Source organism: Enoplosus armatus, chromosome 12, assembly GCF_043641665.1.
Source record: "Enoplosus armatus isolate fEnoArm2 chromosome 12, fEnoArm2.hap1, whole genome shotgun sequence".
Classification (NCBI taxonomy): domain Eukaryota; kingdom Metazoa; phylum Chordata; class Actinopteri; order Centrarchiformes; family Enoplosidae; genus Enoplosus; species Enoplosus armatus.
In genome coordinates, this window is record NC_092191.1 from 18,443,248 (window position 1) to 18,458,162 (window position 14,915).

Genomic DNA, 14,915 nt, shown 5'->3' on the forward strand with positions numbered 1-14,915 from the left:
TCTGCATTTGCAGTTTTTACAATGGTTTATCATCTGTTGGTGTGGTCGCACAGTTTTAACAGTGTTAGAAATATTATATTTTTCCTTAATAATCAATCATTTAAATGTATCACATGTGGGAAAATGTGTTTTATCCACATTTCCACATTGCTCAGCTGTGAGCGAGTGTGAGGACAAATGATGAAGCTACCATGTATATTCCACTGTACTTGATGGCAACTTGGAGGCAGCAGGTATAAACATGCAGAGAGGTCAGGAGGTGGAGGTCATCAAGCGGAGCCCCCAACAGGTTAATGTGACCGTGACTGCATGCGCTTTATACAATATGAAAAAGATCTAGTTAAATAAATTGTATTTATCTGAGAGAAAAGGGGCAAAGTGGACTTCCTGTCTTCATCTGTCCCCGTGTTGATGACACACTTCAACTGGTAAAATCCCTTTTGACAATTATGGTCCCTATTTGGGGAAGCTGTACTCCTTCATGGTTTCATAGCAGTCTTCCACCACCTGAGGGCGCAGTATGACAAAACATGTCAGGAAGAGAATCAGAATCAGAAGAACAAGAGAAGGAAGGTGTCTTTTTAATGGTGCTTCATATTGAGAACTATACCTTTCAGAGAAACACTCCATCATTTTGTGAAATACATTTGTTTACATCTTACTTACTTTAGAGTTGGCCTGGGTCATGTTTAGCCGAATTTTGCACAAATGCAATCAAATGGAGCATGTAAGACACCTGACAGAAGCTTGATAATAGCAATATTTTTTATTCTAGTAATATTGTTTCTGATAAAGACAAATGTTCATGCAAGATTTCGGATAAAACATCACCTGACAAAAACACAGCACAGACATCCCTCTGAATATGATATTTGCTTTTGGATCATGTTGGCCAGCTGATGATGTCCAGATTATAGCAACTACACTGAAAATACAGCATGAATTGTATCTTTGGTAAAGATGAGGAAATCCAGGAAAAATATCAACACACGTGAGAAAAACATGATTAACTGAGTCAGATGTGCAAAGAAACTCTGAATAAGAGGAAATGACATCATTGAATTGAAAAGAGGTCTCATAATGGATGAGGCAAAGTCACTTAGATACAAACAAATGAAGGTGCATTTAAATACTGGAGGTCCATTGCTTCTTTTTTATCAATATGCAATTCCCTCTAAGGCACCCTTCCCTTTGATGGAAAGACATTTCCCTTAATAAAAACAAATACTGATAGTTTGCTTTTGATACTTCACAAATCAGCAACACAATCATGACATAAATATCCATTTTCTACTTACATGAATATCTTTCCAAACTTTCAAACATCATTTCGGCTACAGCAGGGCTGTAATACAGCACAGAAATTGATTCATTATATGTTCTTAGTTACTGGGATTCATCTTTATAATAACCCTTTAAAAGAAAAAGGGTTTTGGAATTTTGTCTGTGTAACCTGCTCTGTAACGATTTCCTTCTATCTGACCTTCAGCCACTCACATATCCTTCATTCTCCAGAGTCATCTTGTAAACACAAATACACGGCGAATAAAAACACAAATAAATGCTAAGATGGTGTCCCTTAACTTATTCCACTCACAATAAAGTAAAACCTTAACTGAAATTAAAAGAGAGGAACAGCAGGGACGGTAACATTATGAAGGACATACCTACTAAAATGACTTATTCTGTGTTTAAAATGAGCCCCTGGAAACACAACAGTTGAATCAACTACCCAACGTGCAGCCATCACAAAAGTTTGAGCTAATTTAAAGTTTCATGACTAAATTAAAAACTCAACCTTCCTTTCTAACAAACAGTCCAACCAGTAACATAAAATATATTTAACACAAATCATCCTGGACAGTTACACCTTTAAGGTCTCATCTATTCACAAAGAGATTTAGTCAAAAGAAAAGTGAAAATAATTTAAGGACCCCATGAAACAAAAAAAACATCAGTTGTTCATGAAATGCAACTAAAAAACAAGAGTGTAGAAAGCGTGTGAGACATGACATGACCGAACACCAGCAGTAACTGAAGAAGAGGCAGTGACAAGATGAAGACCTGCGTCTGTATACTGACTTCCTTGCAGCTGCTGGCCGTCAACTGAGCTGTCTTTAGTAATAACACATTAGACTCAATATGTTTGGCAAGATCAGTGTAAGAAGTAAGAAGTAGGGTTGCATGTTTTTGGTCTCCATCAGCTCAGTTATCTTATGCAAACAAATGTTTATGGTGTCGGCTTCACTTCATGGGGTCTTTAAATGTTTTCAATAATACAGTCTGTACAATCTACTCTACTTTCATTTCAACAGTTCGCAAACATAATCCACACACTTGTTGACAACACTTTACAATGACAGTCTAGCTTTTCATCCATCAGAAATAAAACAGAGATTAGGGCAGCTCTTTACAAACTGGGGCAAAAGGTACTGTGGGGGCTCGGATGAGGATGCATACTACTACATGCTTTCACACAAACATGCTCTCTTCAAATGACAAAGAAAACATCAAAGTGTCTTCAGCTGGACTCTTTTGTAAAGACTTTGTTGAGAACAGAATCATGTAGGCTAATACTTAATTGATACCCCTTATGAGAGTTCTCTTTCCTCTCTGCCATACAGAGGTCAGAGGTCAGGGACACTGCAGCAGAACTTGTTGGGACGGACTTAAACCTGGGTTTAACAGATGAAGAACGCCCCCCCCTGTTCAGTTATGCCACCCAGCTGCCCTGAATGCAAATAATATGTTGTGTCCACACGGTAAAGTTAACAGGAATGTTGACGATGTTGTTTAGCTCATCAGACACATTGGGTTAGTATACAAGTCTTAAGTTTAAACATATCCATCTCTGTAGCTTCTTTGATCACTGTTGGCATTTCTCACTGAAACTAATGGGTACAGATCTCTGCAGGCAAGCTGCAATAAAAAAACAAAACAAATGAGAAATGTGTCTGATGAGAAAAACAGCATTCAAAATTACATAAATTCAACAAGATGTCAAATATCAAGGAATCTGGAATATATGCTAATTCTTGTGGACTGATCATGACCGCATTGACTTTATTGAGCAACAGTGCAAAGGCTTATAGAACAAGTACAAGTCACAGTAACGGAGCAAGCTAACTGGCAGTCTTTTTAAGGGAGCATGGCTGGAAATGTAAGGCACTACAGTCTCAGTTGGAGCGTCTCTGCATCCTTCAGACCTCCATTGATCTACTTGGGGAGAAACTGGTGGTGGAACTGAGATGGAAGAGCGTCTGTCCTCATTCAGAAACTCCCACAACATTTGCTGATCAGTTCATAACCACCCTCACATTCATAATATGCATAATCAGGAGAGCAGAGGTCATTTTTGCAGTTCAGTGACTTCCATAGAAAGAAAGATTCCCTCCAGGTGCGACAGGCAAGGTACAAGTAAAGGCTCGGCTCGCTGGCATGTGCTACATCTCAGGTAGAGTTTAGGAGTGAGGACAGAGCATGAAGAAGCTTCTAGTACAAAGGAGACAAGGAGAATATTTGTGTGTGCTTACAGTCGAGTGAAAGGGCCCATGTGAAGAGGTGCTCTCAGTTTGGGAGAGGAGCAGGAGTTGGTGGTGAACATGGAGGATGGGGAGGAGGAATAAGGTGAAGAGGAAGCAGATGAAGAGTCACCGCTGCTGTTCAGGGTGAAGACACTGGAAACGGCCACATCCACGATACCCTGACATAGCTCTGGATATAGTTTCCTGGTTTGGGAAGGGATAATAGAATAGAAGTGTCAACGTGCCCTCACACTTGTGTTACTGACATAATGAGTTTAAATAAAGTCTCTAGGAAACCACAGCTAGCTGTGACCGTTTTAATATCTAGCATAGGAAACGCATTTACATGGAATTTGACATTTGCATTGAAAAAAGAGTCGAAGTTACAAAAATAAAAAAATCATGAGTGAACTAAATTCAGATGTTTAGCTTTAAAACATTGTCAAAGCTTTCCTATTTCTCCCTCCATGGAAGAAAAACAACAAATATTCCAGCATTTCACCAAAGATATTTTTAGATTAAAGAGATTCAAAGTTTGTTTTCCCTACATTGTAAACAGAAGCCAAAAAAGTCTAAAAGTAGACTGGAGGAATAGATGTGAATAGGAGACACAGTACAAGATTGCCAGATGGAAAAGAAAGTGGTAAACCAAGGGTAAAACTGAAAGGGCTGCTAAGAGAGAAACATTTTTAACATGAATGATCAGCTGAATGTTACTGACTGTGCACAGGCTGGAGCTCCGTTGATCTCAATGAGCCACACTTTGAAGTTCTCGTCCACCATGAAATCAAATCCAAAGAGCTGGAAGCTCTGGTAGGACAGGTGCTTGGTGCTGATTGCCGGCTCAATACATGTCAGACAGCTTCTGTGAAAGCAGACAGCAAAAACATTTCCAATCATCTGGCTGTTGATAACAAATCACATGTGATACAATTCATTAGGAACATTTCTGCCATTAAGTAATCTGACCCTCACTGACCTCTGCTGCCAACAGCTCTGTGCTTGAGCTAAACGCTCACATCGGCATGCCTGCACACTCACAATGACAATGCTAGCATGTTGCTGTTTAGCATGTTGATGTTTACCATGTTCACGGCCTTAGCGTGTTAGTTTAGCTAATATTTGCTAAATAGCAATCGACGCAAAGTACATATGAGGCTGGTGGTAATGTCACTGGTAATTCATCTGAAATTTTCATGGCAATCCATCTAACAGAGATGTGACATATGAATCACAAATGTCAAACTCATGGTGGTGTTAGAGGAAAGTCAGGGGACCACCATCTGCCTGTATATGCCTAAAGGGTGAATGTGAAAGCCAAAGCACCTGGAAAACTAATCGCTACTGATACTTATTCAACAATGCAATCAAAGTTCCACAAAGATAATATGATTTTATGGCATGGAGCAGTAAAGATCTCACTTATTTACAAGCTGAAACCAGTGGCTGTCACATTTGCCACGTCCTCAAAGTACAACAAAGGTGTCTCATCTGTCTTGTTTGTAAAATGACTAAAACCAACCAACATGAACAAGAATATGTTATTTACTTACACTGTCAACTAGGACAGATTTGACTTGACAACTCAGCATTTTTAAGTAGCAGCATTTGGAGAATGTCTCCAACCACACAAATATGCTAGTTTTTGTGTTTGGGGTGGGGCACAGCATAAGCTTGATGTATGAATTTAAAAAAAAACATGTATTTCAGCTTTTAACGTGATATGTGAAAGCTATCTATTAGACGAGATTCAAAATCAAAAACCAGAAGGACTTACTTTATGATCTGCTTGATCTGAGGTAATATGGTGGTCTCCAGGGTGACATTGTGAGTGTTCAGCAGGTACAGCCTGAACTCATCAAAGAACATCTCGTTCCCCTCCTCGTATCGTCCGTAGTTCTGGGAGTGCTCCTTCTGGATGCAGTGGTTGGTCAGGTGGCTGGTCATGTCCTGGAGGTCGGAGCTGTTGTAGGGCTCTGAGGAAGTCCGCAGCACACCCTCCCGGTATAAATAGATGTTGTATTGATGGTCCACTAGCACCCAGCTCCTAGCAATAGCATAGAATACCCCCACATGAGCCTCAGTTACAAAGTCAAGACAGACTAGCACATTCTCTGTTGGTTTGTGTCAAACATAAAACACTTGCCTGATGTCAAACTTCCGATGTCCCGGCTCCAGAAGCAGAGGTTTCTCCAAGTACTTCTGAATAACATGAACCTGTCCCTGATTATCAATGTACTCCAGCAGCTGATTAGCATCATGGGATATTAAAATACCAGCACCTGTTGCAATAAAAACAAATATCTTAAGCTGCCACTGATGCAATCTACCACACCCTCAGTTAAAAACTGTAAACGATGCAAACAGTAGATCACAGAAAAGGGTATTTATCAAGGGACAGTGGTTGCCTTGAGCAGAGAAAAACTTTTCAAAATAGCTCAGAAAGAGTATGTCATTTTTTACCTTTAGCTCCAGCAGAAGACTTGGCTATCCACACTGTACCCTCCCCACTTTCTTTCTTAGAGTGATAGGAGGCCAAGAAAACTTCCCGCTCATCAGTCTTGGGATTGTTCTTCAGATGGCTAATGCCATTTGTAGCTGGAGCAACGGGGGTGTTGAGGTTAGTAGGATAGATGATGTAGGATTCTGGGAACCAGTTACAGGAGTCTGACAGCTCTGGGCTCGTCTTTATTAGCCTAATGGTAGAAAAGGGAAATGGTCAGCTAATGTAACCCCCACTTGAATAATTTATCTGCAGAAAAGTACATTAGTAACACAAAGGCAAGTAAATGTATCTTTAACTTAAAAAGACGAATACACACTTGACCAAGGAGGCTTTTCGGCAAAGCTTGTCTGCTCCTCTGTAGTAATTCACCAGCTGCACCAGTCCTGGTTCATGACCTGTAAAGTCAAAGTGAAGACATTTTAAAAAGCATAAAAATACCCACGTGTGTGCACTCAGAGCCGTGACTGCACATCTAAATGAGAGACACTATCTTTCCACAGGATGCTGGAGCAAGCAGCCCTGCAGTCACAGCAGCTCTCTCATCGTGAGTGGGTGTGCACCAGATATAGCACACACACACAAACATCATATGAAATAAGAAAATACATCATTTACCTAGACGTCCGAAGGGCAGTCTGTTCCGTTCACCAAGCATTAAGTTGAATCTGGGATTGTCTCTTTTCAGCCTCTTCCATTGTCCAGTTGAGAGGAGGATTTTGGAAACTTCTGCATAAACAGTGCTGTTGTCGTCACGGGTGACAAAGGTGTACATCGGGGAATTCATAATGCCACGTTGACTACGAGGGGAAGTATATAATAGAAGCGACTGAATGTGTAAATAACTTAGCTGTCTAGCTAGTTATGAGGCTATCTGGTTGGCGCTGCAGCAGACAGACCGATCAGGGTTATCTCCTCTGTCCGTGCCATAATGATGAGTCAGTCATAGTCCACACTTCCCAGTTAACTATTGCTCTGAAGCTCCAATTCAAAAGTCTAGGGCTACCATGTATTTATATAAAACATCATAACATGTGAAGGATAGCAATTAATGTTGCTCTGCAGACAGGCTTCCCTCAGTAAACCCAGACAAGGGTGTGACTGACTGCTGCTACCGGCTCCTGGGGCTGGTCCCGTCTGGATTAATTTACATCCCGTCTCCGGTTTAGCTATAGCAGACGGACTGCGGTCCCTGTGAACAGTTATCTGGGAAACTTTTCCGGCAACACTCCTCAAACACAAGGACCTTAGACAGAATACACAGTGCGAAATGTTAACTAACAAGCTAGTTAGCTAGACAATATCACAAACGCAGACCATTTCCCAACGGCGGTGAACGCTTTATTCTCTGAAGCTCTGCAGCCGCTGTCATCCACTGTCGACAGCATAAACAAAAAGCTCCACGGTTGTGGTTAGTGTAGTTTACGCGGACACTGATATCACGGGTAGTTGACATCTAACTGTTTGTTATACATAATAAAAGCGAATGGACACAACTTGGAAGGTAATTTACGTACAAGTGTAATTTCTTTAAAAATAATTTATGTCGGAATCCAGTGCCCGACTTGAATTTCAACAACGTTGGTACCACATTTCCCAGAATGCAACACGATGAAGCGACATTAACTCGTTACATTTGTTTAGCGCAATATGTCCACAAGATGGCGTCGTAGACCTCGGTACAAGTTAGCAGATAGGACCCAAGTGTTGAAATCATAGTCCGGAGAAAAGTTTTAAAACTCACTCTGGGTAAGACTGCCTGTCGTTGTTCTAATTAATAATCAGAAATCAAGAAGCTTTACATGGACATTGATAGAGCGGCATAATGGCACATTAACAGATAGTGACCAGTCTCTGGGAGAACCAGGAGGATAAATGGAGCACTCCCTAGTCGTGACAAGTTATGGGTCCCGTTCCGATATTTTCATATAGGTTATTTGCTACAGCTTAGCTCTTTATTATCAACATATTTTCATTTTAAGTCGACGTTTTGTCAACTGAATGAGGGCACCGCTAGGTCCACTTTTGACTGGGTTTGTGCATTAGGTGAAAGCGATGCTTAGAGACAAATTTAGCTTTCCGAAGAACGAATTGGAACGTGGCAGGAAGTTGTACTGTTGAAGAAGAAACAGGTGGCGGGAACAAGTAGTTACACAGCTAGTTAAAGTACAGCAGCTTTCAACAAGTTATAAAACCTGTGTTTGTAGTGCAGCACCTATTTATTTTTGTCATACTATCTTAAGAAGATATCACAAATAGTAAGTGACCTCCCTCATCCTCAGTATTGTGGTGCGGGATGTTTTCAGTGGACACCTCATACAAGTAACTTAGGTCCCGTCCATAGTCTGTGTTTAACTGCATGTCATGGAGGCTGTGCTGGATTTCCCTGTCAGTCGAATGAATAATAAGATGAAGTTAAAGGACACTGCAGCAGCTGTGTCAGTGAACTTCCCTCTAGTACAGCTGCATATTCATCACATTAGATCAGATATGTAGCCTAGTTGCATATAATGAAAGGGGCGTTCTATCAATATTACACAAATGCACTAGTTATGGTTAGTACTGCTCATCCCGGGGAAACAGTTGTGTTACGTTATGGTTCCCTGTGGCTCTGAAGGAGCTTTGTCATGACTTAACCTTTAACCCTTCATGTTTAGAGGTTATGTCAGCTGGGGCACGGAGACTAACAACGCCTGCTTTAAAAAATTGAGGTATTTCAACGACATGGACCTCCACCAGATAGGGAGGGTGTTAAAATGAGTGGGATCCAGCCTTTTGAAGCTTGAGCCATACTATTGACTAAATGTCAGGATACCTCAGCCTCTGCTGCTTCAATTTAGACCATACTTTTTTAATCTGACCTTTTTAGTCCCTGAACTTTATGAAAGTGCAATACTAAACCAATGGGTGCCTGTATCATATGCCCATACATATCCCAGAATGCAGTGTAATGAGATGTAACTTTTTGTGTGTGTATGTGTTTTTGGGGTGATGTGTGCCTTGGCTTTCACTGAGGTCATGTATTTTTAATAACTTTTGTCCCCTCTCCTTCACCAGACTGGAGCAGGCCAGGCATGAGTGGCGCACACCTGGACGAATGGCAGAGGAGGTCCTTTGACATTTCATCTGGCAACTGTACACCTGAACAGACGGCCGATGCCTACCGGGCCCACATCCTCTCCATTCAGTATGCATGGGCAAGCTCCCAGCTCTCTCAGGCCGGCATGGCCAGCCTGCTCAGGACCTACTCGGAGCGCTACGCCGCAGTGCTGGACTCAGATGACCCCAGCACAGGGCTTAACAACTATGCAGAGAGCGCGCTGCATCTGGCCCGCAGTCAGAGGAACTACAGTGACAAATGGGAGTCGTCCCTGACCGTGGAGAGTGTGCTGGAGCTGCCCTGCGTGCAGAAGATGATTCAGGCAGGGACAGGGGGCGGGGGCTCCCTTGTGGCACCAGGAGATGTTAACATATCTGTGGGGCAAGAGAGCAGAGGCAGCTCACTGTCTGCTCCCTTTGCCGGAGTCAGGCCAGAGGCTGCATTGTTCAAACCTGTAGGACCACCACAGCCTAAAACAGAGGTTAACAAAACTTCCAGTCATCCTGTTACTAATATTACGTCAGACAGGCCAAGAGGCTCTGAGGAGATCTCAGGTAATTCAAACTCATTCTCCCGACCTCCAGCCCGACCACAGTCTGTGTTTAGTCATCCTCCTTCAGTTCTTCCACAGGGAAACCCTGGTCCTGCTGGGGGCACTCAAAACTATCAGTCCTCCTTGTTCCCCACCTCTAACCCATGTAAACGGAAGAATTTTTATAACCCAGACGGAGGGGATGGTGGCAGAGGGCAACACGGAGGTCAAGCTGACCCGCGAGCTGGAAGAAACTTTAAAACGGCTCGTGAGCAGTTTATTGTTGATCAGCAGAAAAAACATTCCCATCAGCCACAGAGAGGTCAGACCACTGGGTTGGCAGCAACTGTGAAGAAATCTCTGGGTGCCAACAGGCCTCGAGGGGCATTTTCTAAATTTGTGTCACCTATTCCACGACAGGAGGAGGAAGAAGGCGGGGTGGCCAGTAATTCCAATCAGGAACCTCAGATCCTGGATGAGCGTCTGAAAAACTTTGAGCCAAAGATAATCGAGCTGATCATGAGTGAGATCATGGACCACGGGCCCCCTGTTGCCTGGGATGACATAGCAGGTCTGGAGTTTGCCAAGACCACCATAAAGGAGATTGTGGTTTGGCCCATGCTGCGACCTGACATCTTTACTGGCCTCCGTGGTCCACCCAAAGGCATCCTGTTGTTTGGACCCCCCGGGACTGGAAAAACTCTGATAGGAAAATGCATAGCTTGCCAGTCAGGTGCCACCTTCTTTAGCATCAGTGCTTCATCGCTCACATCCAAGTGGGTGGGTGAAGGAGAAAAAATGGTGCGAGCCCTGTTTGCCATTGCCCGCTGCCACCAGCCTGCTGTCATTTTCATCGATGAAATTGACTCACTGTTGTCCCAGCGGACAGACGGGGAGCACGACTCATCCCGTAGGATAAAGACAGAGTTCTTGGTCCAGCTGGACGGGGCGGCCACGGCAGCCGAGGACCGCATCCTGGTGGTGGGCGCCACCAACCGGCCTCAAGAGATAGACGAGGCTGCCCGACGACGCCTGGCAAAGAGGTTATACATCCCCCTGCCCGAAGCAACCGCCCGATGGCAGATAGTGACTAACCTCATGGCTCAAGAGAAGAACCAGCTGAGGGAGCAAGAGCTGGACAGCGTGGTAACAGCCACCGAGGGCTTTTCAGGGGCGGATATGACTCAGCTATGTAGAGATGCAGCTTTGGGGCCCATCCGCAGCATCCAGCTCAGTGACATCGCCACTATCACTGCAGATCAGGTGCGACCAATCCTCTACATTGACTTCCAGGAGGCCCTGAAGACGGTACGACCTAGTGTCTCATCAAAAGACTTGGAGCTGTATGAAGAGTGGAATAAGACTTTTGGATGTGGACGTTAAACTCCTCATCCTGATTATCCTCTACCTCTGTTAAAATGATATATGAAGTTACTGAGTTGAGATGAACAGTACAGCTCTGGTGAAATATATAGATCTTCCATGTTTTCTTTGTGTTTTCAAAATAGCAGGAACATTTTACACTATTGCCTAAAAAATGACTTTTCCATTTGGAGAAATTGCTCTGCAAATTGTTCCCAGCAGTTTGCTTTATGCGTTCCAGTTATTTTCTGGAGTTTGTAATGGGCAGGCTGTTTTGTTTAGATATTCATTTTACTGTTGCTTTGTGGTTTGGTGTGAGCATTAGGCCCCATGCTGTGTACATCAACTGTGTTCCAGGTGAAACAAGGATCTTTGTTTGAATTCCTTTTATAGCAATTAGCATCTTCTTGAAATACTTGGAGGGTGAACATTCATCCCAGAGATAGTCTCACCTATATCATATACAGTATGCCAAGACTTAACTTGTTTTAGTTTGTTTCATTTAATTGCATTTCTGAGATTGTATTTTTTTTTCCTAATAAAATGAAATTTTGCCCTGATCTACTTGTATATGTCTGATAACTGAAACAAATCAATAGAAAGTGTATCTCCAGTGTTTTGTGGCATTTCCCTTCTTGATCCTCCTCCCCATCTAATCCACAGAGGGCAGTGTGATCACTTTGTTGAGAGCTTTATTTGTACAACATTTTGCCTGAAGTCTGGTCCTGAAATGTTCCTGGGACTGGATGTGCTAATCATATCTGTGGAAGAGACAGAGACTTTCCAGGGTGTCGTGTAAAAAGCCCCTGAAACCTTTGCATTTGCTTCACCTCCCTTCCTGTTCCTGTGATTAAGACACCAGCGGCCTCAACAGGAAAATCTGTTACTGCAATACATTCCTTTTTTATTAGACAATAAGCATGGGCTCCATGATTGTAATTTTAGTACTGACACTTGTCCACAGGGTTCATGGCTGGTGTAGATGTATATAGTTCAAACTATGTGTCCAGCGATCAGTATTAATAAATAAAACGGCCACTTGCTCTCCTCCACACAGCAGAAACTTGGTTAATCCTTCGCCAACTGGTAGTTCTGGTCAACAGTTTCTTAACATTGTTGATGTTCTTTGAGTCAAATGCCTCACTGGTCATACATATGCTGTGCTATTGAGAGGACCATTATAGATTGTGCACACATGAAATGAAATTCTCATGTAAATTTAATGAAACAATCTTTGAAAATCTGGAAGACCTTGAAAAAAGACTTTCATTTATTTTTCATCTTTTTGTCAAGGCCCTGATAAATATTTCAGACGCGTGTGGTTGGCCACTGTATTGAAACTTTGTTGAATTAGCCAGCAGCAAAAGTAGTCACACAACCCCCCCTCGGGCATCACCGACTCCTCACAGCTGGACCGGGACAGATGCACAGAATTCCTCTGGTGCTGGCGGGATCCATAGAGTATGGACTGAAAATGGTGCCATATGGTGTAAGCTTGTAGCTCAATTTGACTGTGGCTGTGCAGCAGTGGTCACATCTGGGCTCGTGTGGTCACAAACACACACATTACACAGTACATTTATTTATTACACTAAACAAGTAATGTCATTTTACTGCCTATATGCTTGTTATTTAAATTTGGAACACTGGCATTTGAAATTGAGGTTGAAATGAATCACCTGAGAATTGAAGTAACCTGGAGATCAGGTATAGAAAGAGGCGGAGGAAGAACAATGTGAAAATACACCGTTACGAATAAAAGTCAAGTGGGATTATTTTTCTGCAAAATGTAATCCTCAAGATTTTCATGAAATCAAATCTGGGTTTTGATATCATTTATGTTTTTTTCAGCAATAACAACCCAATGCATTTACATTCTGTACTTACTTCTCTTTATCGTAGTTGTAATGGTAGTTCAGTGTTGGTGGCGGGGTCTGCCATTTCCAAACTGGATTCAAATTGCCTTCATGCGCACGAGGGATTCATAGGGAAACAATGCAGCATGTAATCCAGTGTTGTCTGTATTTTATTTCAGAAAACTACTCGAGGCGTGTGCAGTATGAAATCAGATTGTGTTATTATTAAAACAACATGAGTGTGTTTGGCTGCACTGCAAATTGATACACCTGTTGCTCCTCAGTTACATTTCGGACAAAGTGGCCACTTAAAGTTTTCAGTAGTTTTATACCACACTTGTTGTTACCACCACAGTTGTCACCAAACCAATCCTGACTGAAGGTTTATAACTTTAAAGAATCAAAAGTAAACATGTTCACAAATACTAATTAAGACTGATGTTATTTCCTTAGCAGCCATATCAAATAGCCCAGTCAACGTTTTATAAATATTTACAACTTAGAAAATATATCCACAATATTCAAAGAAGAGAAAGCAACCAAGAGCAGCACCCGTTAACAAGATTTATGATTATTTATTATTATTATTATTATTATTATTATTATTATTATTATTATTATTTTATTTTTTTTTATTTTTTATTTTAAAAACTATAATATGGACATCAAGACTACTACCCAAAAATATATAAAATACTAGAGGATAATATTAAAACACAAAATACAATCAGGTCAAAGTAGAACTTAGAACTAGGTGGTCAGTTAAAAGAGGACGACTGGGAAAACACGTATAAAGCAGTTGGAGGGAGTACCAAAATATACACAAGAACCAGACTGTTGGAGAAGCTGTGGCGAAAAGAATGCAAATCGCTCACATATGATCTTTTTCTGCCCATTAATAAAAATGTTCTGGCAACTTATTATAACTTCTATCATGAAAGATTTCCAAATTAAACGAGAACCAAAATGTATTATTTTAGGTATATCACCATCTGAACTCACATTGGAAATAGACAGATACCTATACTGGTTAAAACCTACTCCACCTTCATTTACCACCTGAAAGTCAAATGTTGGAAATGGAAAGAATAATTTATAGAATCAGAAATCCAGATTTGGAATATCTAAAACGGTGGATTAAATGGATTAAATATGTGGATCACAATTACACAACATTGAAGGACGCAGCCTTGAAGAATATAAAGAGTTCATTGTTTTCCTTGGGTATGTGTAGAGGTATGTACAGGTGTGCATGTATATATGTTTATTTATGCATGTATATGTATACTGTATATGTATGTGCACCATCATACTAACCTACTTCTTTTAATTTTACTTTATTATTATTATTATTATTATAATTATTATTATATACATGTCATTTTATTTTTTATTTTAGCTATTATGATTTTTTCACTATGTAATATATACATATTGTATGAATGCTATAAGTATGAACATCATATGTAAGCAAATGTATATTTACGTAAACTTTTGCACTTGCACACAGCTAAAGTATAAAAAAAGTAAACATACTATAATATATGATAATATTATATAATATATTACATATTACACACAACGATGTGAAGAAAAGTCGAGAGAGGCAATCAAAGGTGATATTCACTGTGCAGTCGCCCCCTCATGTTGAGAAACACTAACAGTGACCTAAGTAAGTTTTCCAGTGAATATTCTGTCATGGCAGTGCATTAATGGGACACAGTCATGTAAAGTGTGAAAAAGCACTAACATCTTGTTGGATCCTGTTAATAACATGACTGGAAGTGGTTAAGTCTGACTCTTAGAGGAGTATTTCAGTCAGCTGGCTGAGAGGGGAAGTGAGATTTGGGATTCTGGCGGGGCCAGAGTTGGTTGGCCAGATTATCCCTCTCATGCAAATGCCCTCCCTCCCCTGTTGGGTCCCAGTCGAGCGTGGGGGGGCTCAGCGCTGGCCACAGCTGCTTCCCGTTTCTGCTAAATCACACAGCAGCCATCTGGACGAGGTTGTCGCCGCACAACGCCCGCCGAGCTCCTCTGC

The 14,915-nt window shown here is 41.5% G+C and overlaps 2 protein-coding genes across 2 annotated transcripts; one reads left to right on the plus strand and one right to left on the minus strand.

The window, feature by feature from the left end:
• Positions 1–3,170: 3,170 nt before the first annotated feature.
• ttl (tubulin tyrosine ligase) lies at positions 3,171–6,860 on the minus strand. The gene is made up of 7 exons (XM_070916576.1): positions 6,646–6,860; positions 6,347–6,425; positions 5,988–6,220; positions 5,671–5,806; positions 5,302–5,571; positions 4,246–4,389; positions 3,171–3,728 (listed from the first exon to the last, which is right to left on the minus strand). Exons 1-7 carry the CDS (start codon positions 6,812–6,814, stop codon positions 3,530–3,532), a joined length of 1,230 nt encoding a protein of 409 aa, XP_070772677.1. The 5' UTR covers positions 6,815–6,860; the 3' UTR covers positions 3,171–3,529.
• A 2,241-nt stretch (positions 6,861–9,101) lies between these two features.
• Positions 9,102–11,042, plus strand: fignl1 (fidgetin-like 1). Its single transcript, XM_070916397.1, has one exon. It carries the CDS (start codon positions 9,102–9,104, stop codon positions 11,040–11,042), a length of 1,941 nt encoding a protein of 646 aa, XP_070772498.1.
• Positions 11,043–14,915: the final 3,873 nt, after the last annotated feature.

Coding starts and splice junctions, on each gene's coding strand:
- ttl (XM_070916576.1), bottom strand. CDS start 6,814: ATGAATTCCCCGATGTACACCTTTGTCACCCGTGACGACAACAGCACT. Junction 6,221..6,346: donor CGAAAAGCCTCCTTGGTCAA/GTGTGTATTCGT, acceptor TTCTACCATTAG/GCTAATAAAGACGAGCCCAG. Junction 4,390..5,301: donor CAGATCAAGCAGATCATAAA/GTAAGTCCTTCT, acceptor CTGCTTTCACAG/AAGCTGTCTGACATGTATTG.
- fignl1 (XM_070916397.1), top strand. CDS start 9,102: ATGAGTGGCGCACACCTGGACGAATGGCAGAGGAGGTCCTTTGACATT.